We start from the raw sequence: 22,900 nt of genomic DNA, 5'->3' as shown, positions 1-22,900 counted from the left end.
GTCTCGTCGGTCCGCACAACCTGTTGCTGCTGCTGCTGCTGCTGCTGCAACCTCATCCCGGAACTAATCGTTTTTACAACCATCGTGGTTGAGCGCAACGTCGCACAGGTCGAGAACCGGCCTGCGATATTCGTTGCGAAAATTTCTATGTTTAAAGATGCCGGTTGGTCAAAGATTGATTTTTTTTTAATCATCTTAAACATGTATGCGGGGCGGGGTTGAAGTTCCGAATTTGAGAAGTTCCAAACGCGCCGAATTCCGAATTACTTGGTGGAAACAACAAAATTTCGAATGGTCGGAAATCCGAAACCAAGAAAGCTCAAAGTGATGAGATTTCACAAAGCCAGTAAAGTCATTCGGAATTTCGATGTTTGAGGTGTTTGAATTTTATCATTTTCGCATTTTCGGAACCTTGAGCGTCGGGTTTCGGACCATTCGAAGCTCTAATCTTTCGTCAAAGTTTGATTTCTTTGCTTCGAGTTTCGCGCTAAAAAAATTCGCAACTTGTCGCTTTCGGAACGTTTCGGAAACTGTCGTACGTCCGATCTTTTGGCACAACGCATCCCCTTTAATCCGACAGAACCACATACATATTCAGTAACAATTTCACCACTATAAGTGAAAATTTGAAGGGCTCTGTTTGAGAATGGGGGGCGTCGTAGTTCAACCGCGTCTGGAGGTCAACCCACGCGACGTTGTACGTACGTTACACGCGTTCCGTAGATTGTAACATACGGTCGTGTGCAACTCGTCGAGTGTATATCTCGCTCGCCGTTCCTCGTGCAGCTCGCAATTATCTTATAATTTTCATCCTGTCGCATAAAAAGTTATTAAACTGGTCCGAGAGCACGAGCCGAGCACGATTTCTCGTCTTTTCCATCACGCAAAGAGCGCCTCTCCTGATCCGTATAATATACGTACATATTCTATACCAGAAATAGCTATCGCAGCTAAATGGGGATGTTGGCATGCGTGTTAAAAACGTTTTTTTTTTGTTTTTTTTTGAAATCCCAAATAACACAATTTTCTTTTTAAATTAATTTACTTTCCCGCATTCATCTTACATCGAATTCACTTCCGTTCCTTATTAAATTTAACCATTATTCAACTTGTACTTAATCAAACGCACAATAATTCGTACCGAATGTCTGACCTGTTTCCCTGCAATGAATATAATTCTCATTTTATTACGCAGCTCTGCAGTTGCCGCTAGATTATGCAAAACTGTTCATCGTTATGCGGTAATGTTTAAATATTGTTAAAACTGAGTAGTTACGTAAGAGAAGGAAAACGTGGCACAAGTATAACTATTCAGTCAAATTTCAGCCAAACTTTATGGTAACGGCAAAATTAATCCGTCCAATATTTCCTCGTATACATACATTATAAATACAATTTTCAACACGCAATTGATACACAACTGCAAGTAATTCATACATCCTTGTGGCTGTGTTGCGATGATTCGGCGCGACGAGACAGCGACAAAGATACCCAGAGATTTCCTTGTAATTGAAACAACATTCGAACACGTTGTATCGTGCAAACGTTGTGTAAAACGATTCGGTGGGTATAATATGAATGATGAAAAAATATAAAAAAATAAAAAAAAAAAAAAAATGAAATTTCTCCGCGCGTTTTTACGACGACGTACGCGGCCTAAGGTGTTTAGGTGTGCATGCCGGGTGATAGGAGAAGGCCCGCGAGTCTCTCCCTCAATCCGACATTCACATCTACGTAACACGCGAAGCCCGAGAGCTAGAACCGGCGAAACGACACACGTCGAGTACGGTAGAGGTGGTGGGAGAGAAAACCTCTCCGAAGTGTATAAAAATAGATATTACGAGTTAACGCGGCGCCAAGATTGCGAGCTATCGGACGGATTACGTCACTTGGTTGCCGTATAGCGTCGAGCAAGGACGTCTATCGTCGCGACGCCGCCGTCTCAGCGCCTGCCGATCGCAAACCGATTCCGAGTCTCTCCCCCCTCCTCCGCCTCTCCACCTAAAATAAATCGCGATTAAGGTGTCACGTGAACGATGTTTAAATGTTTCATACGGGAATCAGTTTTTTTTCTTTTTCTTTTTCTTTTTTTTTTTTGTGTTAGCGCGATAGTTTCGAGTTTAGGAAATTCGCTCCGGTCAGCTAGCAAATTGTTACATCTTCATCTCTTCCTCTCCACATATACACATAAAACTTAATTTTGATTATTCTTTTTTCTGCGATCGCTTTGAGAAAAATTTCAAATCGATTCACAGTTTTTCGAAAGGATGAGATGATCGAATGTTGCAATGATTCGGTCGGAACGCTTTAAACAAGACTCGAGACAACGATTCCAGACATTGAATTCTCCTCTTGACGATCCAATAATAAATCACGAACATTTCTATGTTCTTACCGAGATTCGCGGGCAGTTTTACAATTTATGATTCACCGCACGAGTCCACGAATACGGAAAATTTACCACGAAATCCACCGTGTTTTATCGTGTATTAATTATTGCACCGCGTTGTTATCACACGAATTGAAATTTGAAAAAAAGACGCGGTGAGATGACTTAATCATTTTACAATTAGTATACGTATTCTCGATTCTTATATTTATACTGACAATGAGTATATAATTTTAGAGACGCATCACAATCGTGAAAACGGTGATTATACACTAATTAGCGACCAATTTTTATTGTACAAAGTGTCGTACGAAATTCGAGGAAAAAAATGAAGTAATCAAATTTAAATAACAAAATAGCGTAATTATGCAGATCACCGATGCGTGATGTATAATTTATAGATAGACACACCCGTAGAGACTGTACGACAATTATGATCGTCATTGTACCTTTAACTGCGTGAATTCGTAGAATTGTCGTTTGAAAATGTTATAAAATAATTGCGACAATGCCGATCGACAGCCGACGGTATAACTCGGCTTCTTGGATCTTCGCGAAATTAGCAAAGGAATTGATCGAAATTCTCCGTTTCCTCGGATTTCCCAACTTCCGTGAATTTTCCGCTGCATATTTTACGCGGCCAGTCCGTTCGGTAACCGTTACAAACCACATAAACATATTCGATACATCTAATTATACATAAATTATTCTATACAGTATTGCAATAATGATTATAATATTTATCCCGAGGCGCGTTATTGTATCGCACGCTCAACGCTATCGTCATAATTATTTATTCATTACGCGTATCCATGTAACAACTATAAGCGCGCATAACACAAGCTGTAAATTCTTGGTGTTTTCGTCTCGTGTACGTATATACGCGGATGATAGCGGGTCGGAAGTTATAGGTGACGAGGTCGGAGGTCAAGGGTCAGCCGTAAGGCTACGGCACACAAGTCTCACACACATACACACACACACGCACGCATACGGATAGGTGTACGTTCTTCGATATACGTACGTGTAACGCGAGTTGAAAGGCGGGCTGAAATTGAATCTCGCAACGTTCGTTCTCATACTCATTGATATCTAAATACATACATGCATGCATACACATATTGTACATATGTACATACATGTACATCAGGGAGGTTCGCTTTCCCAATTTTTTTTTTCACAGATACCACTGGAAAAATTTCCGACGAATACTGAAAAAAAAAATTGTCGCAAAAGCTGGAGGAGGTAGGAAAATATTTAGAGGTCGCTGTACCAATTCTTGTAATATTATTTATTTATTTTTACGTCTACACCTTACGGACTTGTATGCATATTAGTTTATCTTTTTCGTATCGTATCGTCTTGCGACAATTTTTTTTTTTCCATGAAGAAAAAAACACAAAAATTTAAAATGAACCACCCCGACGTACATACATTGTAGTGATTTAAAAACGATCAGGAAGCAACGTAAACGCTTACATACGAAGCATACATGTGTATACGATACGTCAACTCGCGAATAGCAAAGCTGCGTATACATTACGTACCGTGTATACACGTCTGAGAAATGGCATGCCAATTTTACGTTCCATACATTTATACAAAGTACAAAGTCAGGCGCGTACGTGAACGACCGCACATAACGTTCGTAATTACTTCGTAGAAACCGGCGAGATTTGGAGCGATTTGAGCGATTTTTCGCAATCATTCGTACATGCGTTCATACGCACATGCGCACGCATATACGTACATTCGTGCATACGTACGTACGTCCGTACGTGTAACGGGGCCAAGCCCCGCGTATGTTCCGTTCTTTTTTTTTTCCTCTTTTTATCTTCTTTGCACAATTACGTATGCGTGTATTCTTAATTTTGTTTCTGTTTTTTTTTTTTTTTTTTTCGCTCTCTTACATTCCGCAAGCGTGCGTATAATATTGTGTTATGTATATAATAAGAAGAGTGTTCCGCTTCGGTTGATTCTGTAACTTTATCACATCGTTTTTTTAAACAGCAGCGGCTTATCGCCAATGTAAACGGTTCACCGCATACATCCATACGTACATGCATATTTTCGCCCTCTCGCATTTTCGCACCAGCAACGTTTCGACGCGTGCCCGGGTGCACACACGTAAGTACGCATAGGTATAACTTGGAACATCGTTAGGACGGACACCTCGTACGTACGCCTATGTGCGTCTCGATTATTAAACAAAGCTGCATTCCACCGGGCAATAATATTGCATCCATTATAAACACACGCAACGAACACAGACGGACGCGACGCGTTTTACCCGCGAAACGTCCGCCGCGGCATTTGTACAAGTCTGCACGCTGCTTTCATGTCTGCCGACAAACGGTCGTGCGGTGTATATCATACATGTAAATTCCAAGTAAAAGCACGAGAGAGAGGGAGGGAGAGGGAAAGAGAGACTCGTCGTATGCGCTTCATAACGTACACCTTGGTGCTTGCTGCACAATGCGACTCGACACTAGCTGGCGGGCAAAACAAACTTGTTTCTTCCCGGCGCCTCGCGCAATTTACATGTATGCATTTATGCACAATCTATACGTAGCTCTACACACGCGTACGCATGCATTACAATAATGTCCAGGCAACGACATTTTCTTCTTGCAATATTCGTTTTTGTTTTTTAAATTTTGTATTTGTATTTTTTTTTTTCTCTTTCAATTTGTTGCAGAATTAAATGTACGCGCGAAGCGTAAACAATTTTAATGAAGAAAGAAAAGAAAGACGAATAACCACACGACTGAATGTTAGAGCGGACTTTGGCAGATTTTTGATTAATTATATGCAACAATGAGATAAGGAGCAAAATAATAATGACGCGACGGTGTTCAACGTATTACATATGTCAGGTTTTATTAAAGTTCGATCCGAAACCTACGATTACATGTACTTTTTCAACGTCAAGGGATACACAAAATATAGACGATATGGAATAACGCGGGTTTCGCGTGACATTCTGCAGCAGTAATTTTAAGTGTGTATGACTAACAACGTATCTAATCGCCCTCCCCCCCCCCCCCCCCCCTCCCCAAGGTGTGCATCGTGGAACGTAACGTGTCTGCATACGCATGCAACAATTAACACAGGCCCATGACTGCACGAGGCGACGCGACGTCGCTCTTCCTGACACACTCCTTCTCCGTCACTGTGTACGTACCTACACACACGTACGTAACGTACTCGAGGTACACGTATACACGTACGAGGTAGATATACACGGACGGCTCTCGTCTGTCCTTCAAACGGCCTTCCTGCCGACTGCCGAGAGACCGAAGAGCAAAGGTAGGATAATGGCTGGGCATATAGTGGCGTAGGTATTAGGTATAGGTGCATTAAATATACCAGAGCGTACGGAAAGCGCGTGTATGAGTCGAGGAGAGATGCGGAGAGAGAGAGAGAAGGATGTATATTAACGTACGACAAACACTCCGTGAAATGTAGGTACGTACCTACTGCGGTATATCATATACCGTATGGACTTCGAGTATGCACACGTACGTGGATATCTCTAGTGTCGTGATATCTGTCATATTTGTGACACATACACGTGTAGGTATGTTTACCTGCGTATGTATAAAGTGCGTTATACAGACAGGGCCGAAAGTTCGTCGCCGAGAATAAGATAGCTGTGTAACCATCGACGACGACGACGATGACGGGAGCGATAGAGAAAGGCGCGTCGCGTCACTCAATCCATCAATCCATCAATCTCTCTCTCTCTCTCTCTCTCTCTCTCTCTCTCTCTCTCTCTCTCTCTCTCTCTCTCTCTCTCTCTCTCTCTCTCTCTTTCTCTCAGTCTTTATTTCTCCCTCGCGATAAGGAGATCAAAGTCACGCACTTACGATGCGACAGTGCATATTGCGGCTCTCCGTGCATTTCGGAATTTTTCCGTCCCACCTTTCACAAATCAATTTATCGCACACGCGAAGGTTATTGAGAGTTTTGTAAAACATACATGGCGGTGCATTATTATTAACGTAATACAGTTTGTCGAACGCGCGAAGCATGCAAAGGTTCGAATCATTTCTCAAATCAAATCGAATCAAATCAAATCAAATCAGATCAGATCAATCCCGGTAGATATAATCGCAGATTATACGGCGAAAATAGACGCGTGTTTTATGTACAGGGTATTAAGATACACTCGTCATCGTATATATACTCGTTTACCTGTGTACATTTTCGACAAGTTTCAAAAGTTGTGAGTTGTGGAAAAAAAAAAGGTAAGAACAAGAAACGAAATTGCAATATAGACCCATCTCTCAAAGTGCGAATCAATATTCGAATGTTTAATACCCTGCAGCGGGAGACGAGAAATTACACAAACAGAAATTTCACGCTGGTGTATATTTTTTCAATTTAACCATTCCTTTTTTCTTTCTTCTTCTCACGACTGTTTACAGCTATATCGTTTCATCGCTGCAGGTATGCAGATAGAACTGAACAAACAAATACTCTCAATAATTTGGTATACCCGAACACGAGCGAGTCGTCAATGATCGCGATATTTATTAAAAACTAATAACACAAATTAGAAGTTAAAACACGTAAAGGTCTGTAACACGTACAATAACAACTGATAGCAATAAATCACGAATACGTCAAGCAAGAGAATCGAAACTTACACGTTATAATTATGTAATAAAAATGTACACACCGCACGCGCATCTCTTTCACGATACGTTTATATATTACAATATTATGCACGTTTCAGGTAGGCTACAATTATACTCTACATACCTATGAGCACGTACGTACATATCCATTTACAATTGCGACTACACAACTCGTACGTGTAACAAATACACAGACAAAAATCGGCGCCCAGTCGGACCGGTCGTAAAATTGCAAACAAATGCCTCGCGTCTCGCGGTCGTCCGTATATATAAGTATGTGGTTACGTGGGTATGCATACTGTACGTACCTACCTACATTCTCTCTCTCTCTCTCTCTCTCTCTTTTTCCCATCGTACCTAGACCTCTCCGTCGTTGCTCTTTTCGCCGATTCATATACGATTCTCTCGTCCGCATAACAAGTCATAAAGGATAGACAGATAGGTACGACGTATCGCACGTACGTGCAAGGGTGTTGCCCGTGTGTATGAGAAAGAGACGCGTCGATGTGCCTTGTAATGGGAGAATAAAAGATGGCCCGACGCCAGTGAAGGCGCCACATACCGGGCGCCGCCTGGCAGCCTCTCCCCCCTCGCCCTCCTGTTCCTCATCTTCCTCTCAGCCCCTCCAGCCCCCCGCCGAAGGCAGGCGGCGTCGGCACACACCGCATATTCACCGGCCAAGTGTGTACGTATTCCTTGTTCCTCACCGGCCATCGTGCTGCAACCGAAGCGAGCAAACAGGCCTCCGTTGCCTCCCTGCTGCACGCACCTATTCGAACCGATCGCTTGGCCTCCCGGCGTAGCTTCTCTCTTTTGAGTTGGTGAAGAAGCCCTTCGCGGGATGCGCCGGGCGGATTTTCGAGGAAGGGAGAGAGGGAGGAGGGGAGAGGAGAAGAGACGAGAGGAGAGGAGAAGAGACGAGAGGCCTTCGAGGCCTGACCGATTATCGCTTCGCTCTTCTTGTTTGAGGGTTTTTCGACGAGACGAAAAGTGCATTGCGTCTACCTGAATCACGTGCCCCGTCCTCCCGCAACGGAAGGGATCAACCGAATGACTGACCTGCAACTGGTTGGATGCAGTCGACTCGTGTGTAATATCTGTGTCGGTGTGTGTAGAGGTAATAAGACAGGTACGCTTGCTACCTCAGCGATGATCAAGTTGTTGGTTTAAGGTCTGTCATTCGTTCATTCACATTCTTTCTTCCTTACTCTCTCAATTCGTTGTTTCGGTGTGACGCGAAAAATAACAAAGAAACTTCCATTTTTCACATTTATACACACGCACACACGCACACATTTATATATAATTTATACTAGCCCGTAATTGCATCCCAACTCGAACAATTTTAACACACGGTATAAAAAAGATAATATCCTTTTCGCCTTGCGTTATCAACTATTTTTCATTTATCAAGCCTACGCACTCCTGCAATCTACAAACAAACGGAAAAAGAAATAGAGAGAGATTTGTTTTTGTTCGAAGCGCATATAATATTATATATATGCGAAGTACGTACAATACAACGTCCGATTACACACGAACATTAATGTTTATACCTATACACCTACACCATCCACACCACAAGTATCGATCTGCGATTTAAGCTGTTACATACGCGCAGTTACCTTCTAATGTACGAATATTATCCTAGGTTGCCACCTAGGCGGATATGTTCGCAAAATACACGCATGTTCGTAATGCAATACGCGAACGCGAACGTCGAACTTAGAAAATGGCGAAACTTTAAAATCTGCAAAGTTGCAGAAACCAACTCTGGCACAGAGTCTCCACGTTCGTTGCCGCAGGCTTTTCACCCGATGCACCCTTCTTCCATTTCGTTCCCTTTTCCACATACATACATACATAGGCATATACGTAAAATTACCAGCCTTGTTCAGCGTTCGGAACTCATTTAATCACCCCCCCCCCTTCTCCCCCCGTTGTCTGCTCCTCACTCCCGACGACTAGACAACCGATTTCGTTCTCGTTCAAATTATACACACACAGGATATACGCAGATCAGTCAAATTCCTTGTTATATTTTTCTTTTTTTTCCGACAGACGGTATGATGATGATATTATTATTATTGTTGTTGTTATTATTATTATTATCATTACTATTATTATACAGTGCAGGTATACGGTAATTATTCGTCAGCTGTGTGCAGGAGAGAGAGACAACCGCGTGTCGAGGTTGCAATCTCATCAGTTGTATTACAGTGCGGTTCAAGTATAAAAGAGGGGATAAATATAATTGAGAAAGAGGAAAGAATCCGAAGCGAGACAGAGAAACGGAGGTTGGTTAGCACATGTATTTGAGATAAATTTGCTCGAGTGTTTCGACATTCGCTCGGTCGGAGCGGTGAACCGCAGGCTTTGAAACGTCGGGTATTGCATACCGCGCGTAATAATCACGCTTCGCGGTATAATAGGATATTTTGAGGAGAACGTGGTTGGAACTGGACGATAGGAAACGTTTCGAGAATATAGGACGAGACGAAAACGGAAGAGCGGAAATCAGGCGAAATAACAAATACCGGATACCGGATACGGTAAATAAAAATACGAGGACACCGCTGAATAAGCTCGTGCTTTTCTAGGAGCCCAAAACATCCCCTTTAACCCGCCGAGTCAGCCGCCGGCGATCAAATAACGAACCAACGACCGTGAGGGAAGCTGCGAACGACGGCCTTGACCCTCGATCGATTTACGTCGCGCCTTTGACGTCCGTGCGTTACGTACGAGTCGAAGGGGTGTTTTATCACCTACGGAACATCTCAAAACATTTTTTATTTACCCGCGTATAAGTATAGTATAACGCAGACGCCGCGGGCTTTTGTTACAAGATTTTTCTTTTTACATCGAGTACATGGAGAAATTTCAAATAAGCAAATAAGGAAAATATAAGCCATCCTCTATATATAACGTACAATACGTTAGGGTGGTCCTTGTTCAAGGTGTTGAGCAATTTTTTCCACCCCACCTTCCGAAATCAACTTCAAATTTTACCTCAAGCTCTACGAGTTTAGTCCGCTTTGTGACAGAAGTTTCTTTATGGAAATTAACGTGGGAAAAACTGTTTTTCTCAGTTTCATTGTAAGAGTGATAAAAAAAAAAAATTCACATCATCGTACCACCGTACCATGTATACAAATTGCACTTCCTCTAAATAAAAAAGAAGACGGATTTCGAGGGTGTGCAATTCGTCTAGGTTGCCCGGTATGATGGTGTCAATTTTTTTTCAGATAGTATCACTAACGCCCACTAAAACCTCGCGGTTACAGATTTTTTCGAACATCATCACTCTTGTAATAAAATATATACCGAGAAAAAAAGCTTTTCCCTCGTTGATTTCCATAAGAAACTTCGATCACAAAGCGGACGATCTTAAAGTTGACGTAAAAATAAGGCGATTATTTTTGACTTATTTGAAGTTAATTTGGGGGGGGGGCAAGAAAAATTCGTCAACGCCCTAACAACACGTATAAGGAAGGAAGGAAAGTCATAGCGCGTTGAGTGATAGCTGTTACATCGTGCATACGACGATGAATACGACCAGGATGTCCATAAAGCGAAGGATGCGGAACGCGTTCGTATAATATAACCGGAGTTAAGCCAACCTGACCAAACCCAACTTATATAAGAGAAGAAGAAGAAGAAGAAGCGTTCCGCGGACAACCTGTTGCTTTTATTTGAGCTTTTCCTTTTTTCGCGCTGAATCATGATCCTTGTTTTCGCAGCCGTTCCTGCTGTTGCTGCTGCTGCTACTCTGCAATGCTCCCGAGATGCAGAGTATTTCTCGCCGTTATACATCATAATTTTCGCGACACGCGTCCTGCGATGGATGTCGTTATATTGCACAATTTATGCATATCGAGTTCATAATTTATGAGTATGAAACACAGACCGACAATAAACCTAACAATAGATTTAAATTGAAAGTATAATTCTGTTAAATGGCTGTATTGCTCAATTATTTAGAAAATAAAACATGAACTTTGTATTCAACGTCGATTATGTTATATATCATGAAACATTGTTCGGCGCCCTCAAAAAAAAAAAAAAAACTCGATCTTTTAATTTAAGTATGACAATATTAGAGACACGTTATTTTTATCCGTTGCTTTATAACAGCAAAACTGGATCATTCCTCTACATATAGTACGAAATAAAAATACTCCATACGTCCTTTAAATTTTTTCCGTACAATTAACAGCGTTCAGATAACTATGAAACGGTGCACCTTTCCCTCTACAACCATCTTTCCTTCAATCACACATCCGTACATACTATACCCGAAAACAACGCGCTTGCAATTAAATTACATCCCGTGCCTATTAACGTTTATATTATACATTACACCTGATACAGGTACGCACAATTATACACACACGTACACGTATCAACCGAGAGGCAACAGAGAGAGAGAGAGAGAGAGAGAGAGAGAGAGAGAGAGAGAGAGAGAGAGAGAGAGAGAGAGAGAGAGAGAGAGAGAGAGAGAGAGAGAGAGAGAGAGAGAGAGAGAGAGAGAGAGAGAGAGAGAGAGAGAAGAGAGAGAGAGAGAGAGAGAGAGAGAGAGAGAGAGAGAGAGAGAGAGAGAGAGAGAGAGAGGAGAGAGAGAGAGAGAGAGAGAGAGAGAGAGAGAGAGAGAGAGAGAGAGAGAGAGAGAGAGAGATAGATGTGTCAACAAGTGTACAGTAGGTATATACGTACATGCGTTACGTTCAACAATAATATATCCAACATAGATAGAATTTATATACCTGATGTTAGAAAAGCGTCAAAACTTGACTGACAAATAAATCAATAAAGCACAGCGTTGTACGTGCTACGTTGTGCGTTACGTTCGTAACGTCGGTGGTTGCGATAGTGGAAGGAAGGCAAAGGCAAAAGCAGAGGCAAAGCCATGGCAGGGCAGCCGAGCGAGGTCGCGGCACATGCGGCAGCTGTCTGGCGCCAGCCAAACCCCCTCTCGCCCCCCCCACCCCCCAACAACCCCCGCCCCCGCCCCCACCGCCACCTCAAACCCACCGACGTCCTTTCGGCCCCTCTCTCTAGATACCCGGCATTCGGGCAGAGCGGCGTCGAGACGCAGCCACCAACCTTACCGACCGGCTCCTCGAGAACCCAAAGAAGAAGAAGAAGAAGAAGAAGAAGAAGAAGAAGACGAGTGTCACTTACACTTGCCAAGATCGGAATTACGTACATATATATGCCTTCTTTTCTTCTCTTCTCCAACCGTATTAGGGGGGGGGGGGGCTTTTCACGCTAACTCGGTGAAACGGTTGACCATGACATTTTTCAGTTTCAACCGGGAATTTTTTCCGCGTTGGTAAACGACCGTTGGAAAAGTTTCCGAGAATTTTTTGCAAAACTTTTTTTTCAAATCATTCGTCTTTACCCCGAGATTTTTTTTTATCCCGTTACCGAAATGAAACATTTTCACGAAAGATTCAGAGTGGGAGATAGTTTTTTTTTTTTTATTTTTTATTTTCACAACTGCTTGAAAACTGTTGATAATATACCATACCGCATCTCCGATTTGATTACGGATTTATCAAATTATTTCTCCCGTTCTTAAAAACTCCCTCGCCATTTTTTTCAAAGAATACTTTTTTTGAAAAAAATTACAACGCCAAAAGTGTTGGAGTGTCTTTTAGAACCGAAGAAACAATTTTAAAAAGTCGGTAATCAAATCGGAGATGCGGTATGCGTTGTAATAGATTTTTAACAGGTATGAAAATAGAAAAGAGGATTAAAACATATAAAAAAACACGAGGTCCCAGTCAGAGTCTTGGGTGAAAATGTTTCATTTCGTAAACTAAATGTTTTTTTCTTCTTCTTGTTTCGTAAAAATCAATTTGGGTGTTTTTTAAGGACGAGTGATAAAAAAATATTTCAAAAATTTCTTGGAAGCTTTTCAAGGGTCGTACTAATGCGGAAAAAATCCTTGGTGAAATTAATAAAGCGTCATGGTCAACCGTTTACGGAGTTGGCGTGGAATGTCCCATACGTAAAACTCGAAGTCTCTCTTTGCGTGTATGTTCGCTTGTAACTCGGGGACTACCGAACCGATTTGATTATTCTTTTTTCTGTCGATAGCTAAAATGTCTGGCCCAGTTTTAGGATACATTTCGTTAAAACCAGATCGATTATTTCCGATATATAACGAAATTTGTAAGCCTATTCGGAATGGGATCAAACACTCGTGCGAATGCTGATTAAACTCTTCGAAATAACGGAAAGGTATGCTCAAAAGTTTTCAAGGTCTCGACGAGCTCTACAAAAACGTCTAATAGTTTTTCCACAATATGCATTTAAAAATATTACGTATATATTCATATACGGTTAAAAGTTTGAAAAATTATATGGATATTGAGTACCGGAGTTATTCGGATCGTGGATATTTCAAGCCTGAAGAGAAGATACCGTATCGTCGAATATTTACATAAAATTTACTATCCTACGTAAAATGTCTACATCAGGCGACGAGTGTTCGGTTAGCGTTTAAAAATGCAATTTCAGCATGGATAATCTAATCCAGTTAACTTAATTGCACCGTAACAATTTAATAATACGGTTGAGTAACTTGCATTTGTCGATAATCCGCATTCATCGTATCGCGATCGTCAAGTTATACAACAAAGATGTGTACCTAACCGATTAATGAACGTCTACACAAACGCGTGATCGAGTCTCTGTTTCTATATGGACAGGTATAATGTTACAACGTTTGGTGCAAGAAAAATAAAAAAAAAAAGAAAAAGAGCCAGAGTAAGGGAGAATGATAAATTCAAAACTAAAAAGAAGCTGTAACAAAAATAATAATGAGATAAGAAAGAGCGAGAGAGCGAGAGAAAGAGAGAGAGAGGGAGAGAGAGAGGACGGCTTCCAGCTGGTTGGCCTCACACCACGTGCCACGTGTCTCACCTCACCTCACCTTGTGAATGAGCAAATTGTTTTCGTCTCTAAATCCTATTACCTAATCGACACACCGTTCTACATAATATTCGCGTGCATTATATTAACGATAAGCATCGATGGTGTATTCTTGTAAAAAAATTGCAAATACCTTCACCGTTCGTAGTCAGGGATCCGGGAAGTGGTGGTGGGTTTGCGTTTCTGTGCCGATTAATCACCGCGTCGGCGTCTCCTTCGCCTCCACCTTCGCTCGGTGCACGATCTGAAATCCATCAATGAGGAAAACTTGTATATATATGCATATATATGTTGAAAAAAACTGGACTAAATGAACTGCCTCTAAACAGGAATGAGAAAAAAAAAAAAAAAATCAAGCGTAGTAAAAATTAAGTAAATAAATAAGATAACGATCAGGATGAGAATGAAAGTTACATTGAATTAGGTGGGGAGAAAAAAAATGGGAGTGGGGTGGAAATTTATTTTTTTTTAAATTCGCCTCCGCGAGTTGTTTTTCTCGTGAGGCGAGTCGTCTTAATAATTTCTCCGTGAGTGTGCGAGTATACATACGTATAATATTACGTATGCGTGTATACACGTCGTGTATGTATAACGTAAAAAGAGGAAAAAACGCGCGACGCTATTTTGACGCGGTGGCGGCTTGCTTCTCTCTGTTTCTCTCTCCCCCCCATCTTTTTCTTATTCTTCCTTTTCTTCTTCTTTGTCGTATTCGATAACTTCTACTTCTGCCAGTCGGATTCGCGACCGACCGACTAGCTTCCGTACGCGTGTTCGACTCACGGATTACTACACCCAGAGGACACATATTAATATACCTAGAGGGAGATAGGATTTTTCCACGCAAAACTAAGCTATTGCATAACTCGATCGTCGCGACAAAACAACCGTATGGAAGCTGTGACTGAGACGTAATATAATAATATATTATCCTGCCTCTGTACACCGGGCGGCGATACTTCCATTACAATATCTTGTCATTTACAGATCGGATCGTGTCGACCCGGGTTGCGTGAATCGAAACGCGATTTTAACCGCCGAGGTTCGGAGAAAAATTTCGAACAACACAAAACTGCGAATACCGATTAATGTCAACGATCGACTTTCGAGCCGATCGGAGTAATCGAAAGTGCGCAGAAAATAGATCGGCGTGCAAATCGGTGAATGTATATACGCCATGTCCAGAAACGACGAAACTTGCGCACAATAATTGTGACGGCTTCGGGCAAGGGACCGAAGGTTGTACAGATAATTCATTAAGCAAAGAACCATGTAAAAAGAAAAAGAAAAATAAGGAGCAGCAGCGGAGGAACAAGGAGGCAAAGGGAGAAAGAGAGAGAGAGGGAGGCTGACGTCACAAACGTCGGACTCTCGGTTCTCTCGGTGGGTCGGTCGGTCGCATTCTTTCAAGATTCTTGGGTTGTAGACTCCGAGACTCGACATTATATCCAAGGCGAAGGAACGAACGCTTCTAACCATGCTTGGCTGGCTGGCTGCTTTTCCCTCGAGAGGAACGCAGCTCCGTTTCCTGTTATCGCTACGCAGCTTCGAGCTGCAGGGGGAATGTCACTGTCTTTCTCATTTAGGGACTCCGATATTTCATTAAGTATTACGGGTACTCGAAACGCGTAAAGTACTCAATTTCATCCCCTGTCAGTGAGAATATTTATGTCTAGGGTGGTCCTCGTTTGGGGACCAGAAAAATTTCCATCTAGACGCCCCCCCTGATCTGTTTCAAATCGCGAAAAAAAATTCTTTGTAAAGTTTCAAGCCTCTACGTCAACTGGAACACGTGCCTCTAAGCTCCGAAAGTTTTAAATGTAAAATACAAATAGTTTTTATAACCAGTTGTTTCGTTTCGTATGACTCGTATAAATTTAGGGACAGATTTGAAACTTGGCAGAGTTGTTGCTTATAACGATAGGAACGAACCCTGAAGATTTCAAAATTTTATAATTATTGTTTGCTTGCATATAATCCTAATAAATGTGATGCTATTAAGCTCATATAAAAGAAAATATACATTGTAAAATTATGATAAAATTTTGAAATTATTAGAGTTTGTTCCTATCACCGTAAGCAACAACTCTGTCAAGTTTCAAATCAGTCTCTTCGTTTATACCAATCGTAAAAACGAAACAACTGGTTATAAAAAGTACATGTATTTTACATTCAAAACTTTCGGAGCTTAGAGGCACGTGTTCCAGTTGACGTAGAGGCTTAAAACTTTACACAGATTTTTTGTCAATGATTTGGAACAGATTTAGAGTGCATCCCAATGAAAATTTGTCCGATCCCCAACTAAGGATCACCCTAAATTGTATATTGTATCATACATTCGCGAATTTTAAGAATCGCACCGATAAAAATTGTTTCTCAGTGTATAACAACAGATTGAGACAAGATCATTTTAACATGATTTTTACACTCGCGATAAGAGTTTTTTCTGTTTCATTATTCCTTTCCGATACGAATCGTTATTTTCCATAAATGTATTGCATAAATATCAGCCTGTTATTCGTACACCGTGTTGCACAATAATTTTACGATCGAGGTAAGAAAGAGCGAATTTTTACAGCTTGTAGCGTGACGCGTTTCTATATTATAATGTGGAAAAAATAGTTCTTCCTCCTCCGTTCGTATAGAGCGAGAGAGAAAGAGCTAAGGACTTTGGAAACGTCTAAAAGAGCTATTTTAGGTCCCCCTAATGTACCGCGAAAGCGTTCCGTTCTCCTGACGAACCGCGTCGTCGCGTCGCGACCAACTCCGAAGCGTCGCGTCGATCCGGTAAAAGCGTAAAGCCAAAAGTTTCTCTAACGGGGGATTACATCTGTATTATACTGGCCGTTCAAAAAAAATGTTTACACTCAAAGTTGAAAAATCTCGAGCCAACCTTGAAAAAAGATGATCCTCAAAGTCTCAATGCTCGATCTCGGTGTTGAAGGGTGCCGGTAGTTTGATTGTTGTTTTATTTTTTTATAAAATAATTAATCTAGGCTGAATTGTTTTTTCGTACGCCATGTTGAATGTTTCATCGTGAAAAATTGCAAATGTTTTAGTAAAAATTGACGAACGGAACAGAGCAAATAATTATTATCAATAATAATACGTAGAAACGGTAAGACAATGTATAAAGAATATTAGAAGAAAGGAAGTGAAAATTATATGTCGAAAATTTTCAGAATGAATATAATATGTAATAAAGAATCGTAGCTTTTTCTGAGCTTTTTTTCTTCTTCTTCTATTACAAGTTTACGTTTACATACAACATACGTACCCCGTAGTAAATTTCGTAACGTATTTTATCCACCGATTAGACCGTATAATAAAATAAACCCGTAACGTCGTTAATCACTTTCCCAATACCGGATATGTATACATATATATATATATATATATATATAGATACGGATAGATACTTATACAGATCATTGAATTCTCTGTCTCTCTCTGTCTCTCTCTTTCTCATTCTAGTCAATGAACGTGAACGTATACGGAATATATGCACGTATAATAAAGAATTATATACACCTACACCCACGCATGCGTCGCTTCATACAAATACAAAAACGTACATATCTTCACAAGTTTTTTATAACCGACCATACAAAGGTTGCGCACGCATTCAGACGCGCACACACGTGCATAAATGGATAGATTTGTTTTGATAATTTCTTCGTGCAAATGTCTTTTTCTTCGTCAAAAGTATTTTCCAGATCAGGAGTGCAGGTTTGCTGTATAAGACGACAGCGTCATCACTGGCATTCCTCTGTTAAAATTCTCACCACTTGTCTCTCTCTCTCTCGCTTCTACGTCATCGCTCTCGTTTTCTTTCAATAATAATTAACTGAGAATAAAAGTGGGCGAAATTTTTTTTCCGGCAAAAAAAGAAGAAGGAAAAAAAAGGAGATATACGGCTCGCGGTACGACGCCGGCAATTTTCCCAATCCGGAAACGATGGATTTTTAGTGAGAAAGCAACGGGCCCCACGACCACGCGAGGAAGCCTTGGAATGTCATTGAGCCACTCCCGGTCGAAGAGCTGGTCTCTCTGCTGCCCGAGGAGATGCTGTCGAGTGGCTGCTGCTGCTGCTGCTGGCGATGCTCTCTTCACGACGTTTGTTTCACTCCTCTCTCGTGTTCCGACTTTGAGAGCGACGTATAGAGATAGAAGAATTTATAAAGGGAAAGGGGGAGAGAGAGAGAGAGAGAGAGAGAGTGAGAGGGAGAATCTATAGTTTCTAATATGAATGAACAACAGTTTTTATACGTTTACATCGTATTTACTACATACCGTAGAGAAGTTACTTCGCAGAAATCGTTAATTGTACACGTAGGGAAAGAATTGTTTGAGTCGAGTGATAATCGTTTCATTCAACTAATTTTAAACGCGGCGAACACAACGTACACTTACTTAATTCAACAATATACTTTTGTTCGTCTAAAAAAATTTTGTTGAATCAACCAAAGATTTTGTTAGACTGATTGACGTTGAATTGATACGAATAAATGTTTACTCCGCCACCCGTGACCGCGAATTTAGTTTATTCAATGACTTTTTTTCCTCTCACGATCAGTGTAGGTGAAAAGGATGAGAAAATAAAAAATTCACTACATCAGCAACTATAATAGAGCATGAACAAATTATACGCACATCTATCTGAAATGATAGACCAAAAGATACGTGCAAAACATAAGTATATACTATACTATGTAGTAACCTTGACGAAATCGCTACACGCGCGATGCGGAGTGAATATTTTTTTGTTTAGCAGTGTTTCTTTTTTCGTTTTTCATTATTCCCCTCTCTTTTCCTTATAACGATAAGAAATCCCGCCCGTCAAAAGAAATATGTACGTACCGCGCGTTATAGCATGTGTATATGCACATACATATGTCACGTACAAGTGCGTGCATATTAATATAATAACAATCATAACAACAATGACAAAAATATGATTGGGGGGGGGGGGGATATATATGATGCGTTCGCTGTATATTATGTACTACACGTTTGTACGATGATATACAATATTATACGATATACACGAGCTAGGCGCAGGTATTGCACGAACACGCATTTACCTGTAAATATGTACAACTAGCTCCGTATAATCATCACTCGTCGTATAATACGTAAAGTAATAACAACGAGAATGCCGCACAAACACGCGGGTGTATATTAAAAGTGTCCGAAATGAGTCGGAAAAAAAGATAAAAGAGAAAACAAATCTTAGCTTTACGCGTGACGTAGATTTCAAACACGTGTCTCTCTCTCTCTCTTTCTCTGTGTATGTGTGTGTTTTAGGGTGGTCCTCGTTTGGGGGTCGGACATTTTTTTATTGGAACGCCCCCCGGATCTATTCCAAGTCATTAGGAAAAAATCTCTGTAAAGTATCAAGCCCCTACGTCAACTGAAACACGTGCCTCTAAGCTCAGAAAGTTTTAAATGTAAAATACTTGTAGTTTTTATAATAGTCAGTGCGTTTTGTACGACTGGTATAAATGAAGGGACCGATTTGAAACTTAGAAAGGATGTGTTGCAAAAATTGAATTCTATTTATTTAATTTTTTTATTTTTTTACGCGTTATTCTGCTTTCCATTTCTTCAACTTAACACTACCTACCTACATAATACCTACGTTATAGACAATTCGATCCCTCCATGCATATATATAAATATACCATGCGTATCACCGAAGAATCAAGAGCGATATCATTTAGCAGGAGCTCGCGTATGCCACGCAGCTTACAATATTTGTACGAATGAAATGAGAAGAATAAAATAAAAGTAAGGAAGAACAGTGAGAGCAAATAAGGATAATCACACAAGGATCGAACAGCATCTGCAGGCAAGAAAAAAGAAATTGCAAACTTTGCACGTTTGCAGAATACTGTAAATGAATAGAAAAACGTAAGACTTATTTTCTTTAACGTTGTTCGACAACAATGTCTTCGATTGCCGATTAACAATTACGTACGTACTCGTGACACCCGTTAACGTAGAATATTACGTATACGTGAAATCTATGCGTTTAAAACACGGCAGTGTTAAATTCGAGAACTGAGAATGAAGCGTACCTGCCTACGTATAATATTAACAATCACGGCCAAACAGAGCCATTGAGCCGAGAGAGAGAAATACGAAGAGAGAGCGCGTTAATGCTGCAAGTCGCTACTCAGTTTATTCGAGCAGAGTTGAGCCGAGTAGCTCTAGTGCTATCAACGAAAGATATTGACCCCGGTAACACGCGCGTTCGTATACGGCGTGTGTGATGCAAAGAGAAATAGAAAGAGAGAGAGAGAGAGAGAGAGGCTTTATACCATCCCGCAGACAGAGCCCGGCATGCATTGACTTTTTAACGCGCGTTTTGCCTCCTTGAGATCGGGAGGTTTCGATTGCAAGTTCGTCCTTCGCATTTTCTACACCCAGGATAGATTAGAAATATCATACATAAATATAGATTGGAAATAGAAAGATTGTTCTGTGAAAAGATGAGCGTTCTACGTTATGTGGAAGATCACGCCCAGTTGATTTTTCACTTTCTTTTAGCATTTTTTTTCTTTTTTTTTGAATTTGTCATGAAACATGTTGAAGCACTTCAATTATTAATTTTTTCCCGACATTTATATTCAACCCAAGGATCACGATCTACAACAATACAATATATTGTCTGGGAATCTTGTTCTCTAAAATTAAAAATTCATGTTCAATTATAGAAATATTTTGTGACATTGAATTAATAACGAAAAAGATCGTCAGATACGCTTTTCAAACATGAACTGGAGATTTGATATTACAAGTGTGGGTATTTTTTTGTGATGTAAATTGACATGATTGATGTAAGCAATAAAAAAAATCTTGATAACGATACTTCATGAATTTAAAAAAATTTACACAAGTACAAAATCAACCGAGCGCGATCTTCGACGTAACGTAGAACGCTCATCTTTCGACAGAACCTCTCTTTCGGCCTAAACCAACTTTTTACGAGGTCTCATGGTGTAAAATGGCTAATTATGTTTTTCTGAAACACCCTACAATGTACGTAAAATATTTTTACAAGCCTTGCGGAAGCGACTAGGTAGTCAAGATCGCAGATCCCCTTCTATTTTTTTCTTTGTTTATTGTTTTTTTCAAGGAAAAAGTTTGCTAATCACAATTATAAACATAAAGGACATAACAAAGACCGAAGCGTGTAAGCTGATCGCGAAAAATCGAGTCTCGTCGCTCACGCATGTAACAATCGATTATATCTACGCATGCATACGTGTATGTATATGCGTAGTGAATTAAACTGCATTGCACCTGCGCCACGTGTATAATAAAACGCCTCGTCCGAGAACATCGTCCAGGCTCTACCTTGTACATACTTACAAGCGTATATATAAATATAACTGGGTGGACTCGATCCTCTCTCACGTAACCTTATAGCACACACGGTGTAACCGGTATTTATACGGATTTAGACCATATGTGTGCGACAAGTACGCGCGTACCAACGTCTAATTGTAAGCAGTTTTTTCCCTTAAAAGCTGTAACGCGTCTAATTCTAGAGCATTGACGAAGGTTACGACCGATTTAACCGAAAACGGTGAGATGATTTGCCGATCCCAGTGTCGACGATTTGTTCGTTTCGTTACACGATTCACGTACGACGACTCTTACGTACGAGTCTACGATTATTATATATCGTACAACGTGAAATGCAGAATGTTTAAAAATATAGGTGAAAAAGAAAATTTGCACGTTACTCACCCTCGGGTCTTAACCTATCGGCAATAAGGCAGTAGGGAGGTGGCGGCGACTCTGAAAAGATAACAACAATAAGAATTACAATTGATCGATCGTTGCAAGAGATAAAAAAAAAAAAAAAAACACTCAAACATTTTAAAAACACCGCGAGATCAATTATTGTCATTATCTTACTTACTAAGTATCTGTTCCATATAACAAGTGAAAGAGAAATAAATATTTTCACATGAAATTAAAAAATGCTTTGAATAAAACTGTAAATTATCAAAAAAAAAAAAAAAAATTCCGCTATTAAGACTACGTACTGAAATTTACGAAATTTTCGTTTCATATGCCTGTGTTTTGAAAATAAACACGAAATAATCGATGTATCGATTACTTTTTACCGATTGAATCGAGACGTGTTCCATTATTTTTGCTGGACTCGATTAATCGATACATCGATTATTTTTAGCTTACTCGCCATCGCTATCAAGTGTGCTTAACCGCTCCACATATCTCTCCCCGCACTGCAGAGCAATCCGCGGATTCGAAAAAAATGTGCTATTCGCAGAAATCCGCTGCTGCTTGATGGGTGCAATTATGCGGCTTGCAAGGAAGAGAGAGAGAGAGGGAGAGAGAGACGCGTTGCAGTCTAACCAGAATAATGATAATTGTTTTATATTAGGTGTACAATTATATTTTTAACTAGTATGGTTTCTCCGTCTTTGCAACTAGAGAAAAAAGTAGGTAACTACCTCCATGAATAATTGATAATTTTCCGAACGTAAAGTAATATTTTTTTCATACCATTCATTCTTTAGACCTAAATGAAAGAACGTGTAGAGCGATAAATCGACGAATAATAATCAACCACAAAAGCAATACGATATTCCAGTCACGAATGCTGCCGAACGCGTTATTATTTATTATGTCAAACGTGAAATAGGAACGCGATATCCGTTATATGGAATAACTTTTGCTTCCAAAATAGGAAGGTTTCTATTATTAGATCACTCGCTAGCAGGCCGGCTGACCGATGAGTATAAAACGTCGGTACATAGAATATTTTGTCCTTTTAAGACATCGAGTTTTACAATTACTACGGGGACGATTGCAACAGCAACAGCAACAGCAACAGCAACAGCCGACGTATTTTCACATGCATCATAAGCTGATTTTGTGCCGCTGCAGGATG

At 40.4% G+C, this 22,900-nt stretch overlaps 1 protein-coding gene across 1 annotated transcript in view; it reads right to left on the bottom strand.

Annotated features, from left to right (window-relative positions):
• Positions 1-22,900, bottom strand: part of LOC124179714 (mothers against decapentaplegic homolog 2) — a 38,263-nt gene that overhangs the window by 7,323 nt on the left and 8,040 nt on the right. The window contains exons 2-3 of the mRNA XM_046564402.1: positions 21,727-21,777; positions 14,105-14,215 (exon numbers count right to left, since the gene is read on the bottom strand). Coding sequence (XP_046420358.1) covers positions 14,105-14,215; positions 21,727-21,777 — 162 coding nt within the window. The remainder of the gene's footprint in view (positions 1-14,104; positions 14,216-21,726; positions 21,778-22,900) is intronic.

This window comes from Neodiprion fabricii, chromosome 1, assembly GCF_021155785.1.
Source record: "Neodiprion fabricii isolate iyNeoFabr1 chromosome 1, iyNeoFabr1.1, whole genome shotgun sequence".
NCBI lineage: Eukaryota > Metazoa > Arthropoda > Insecta > Hymenoptera > Diprionidae > Neodiprion > Neodiprion fabricii.
The sequence above is the reverse complement of the archived record's forward strand: the minus strand, read 5'-3'. Positions and strand labels throughout refer to the sequence as shown.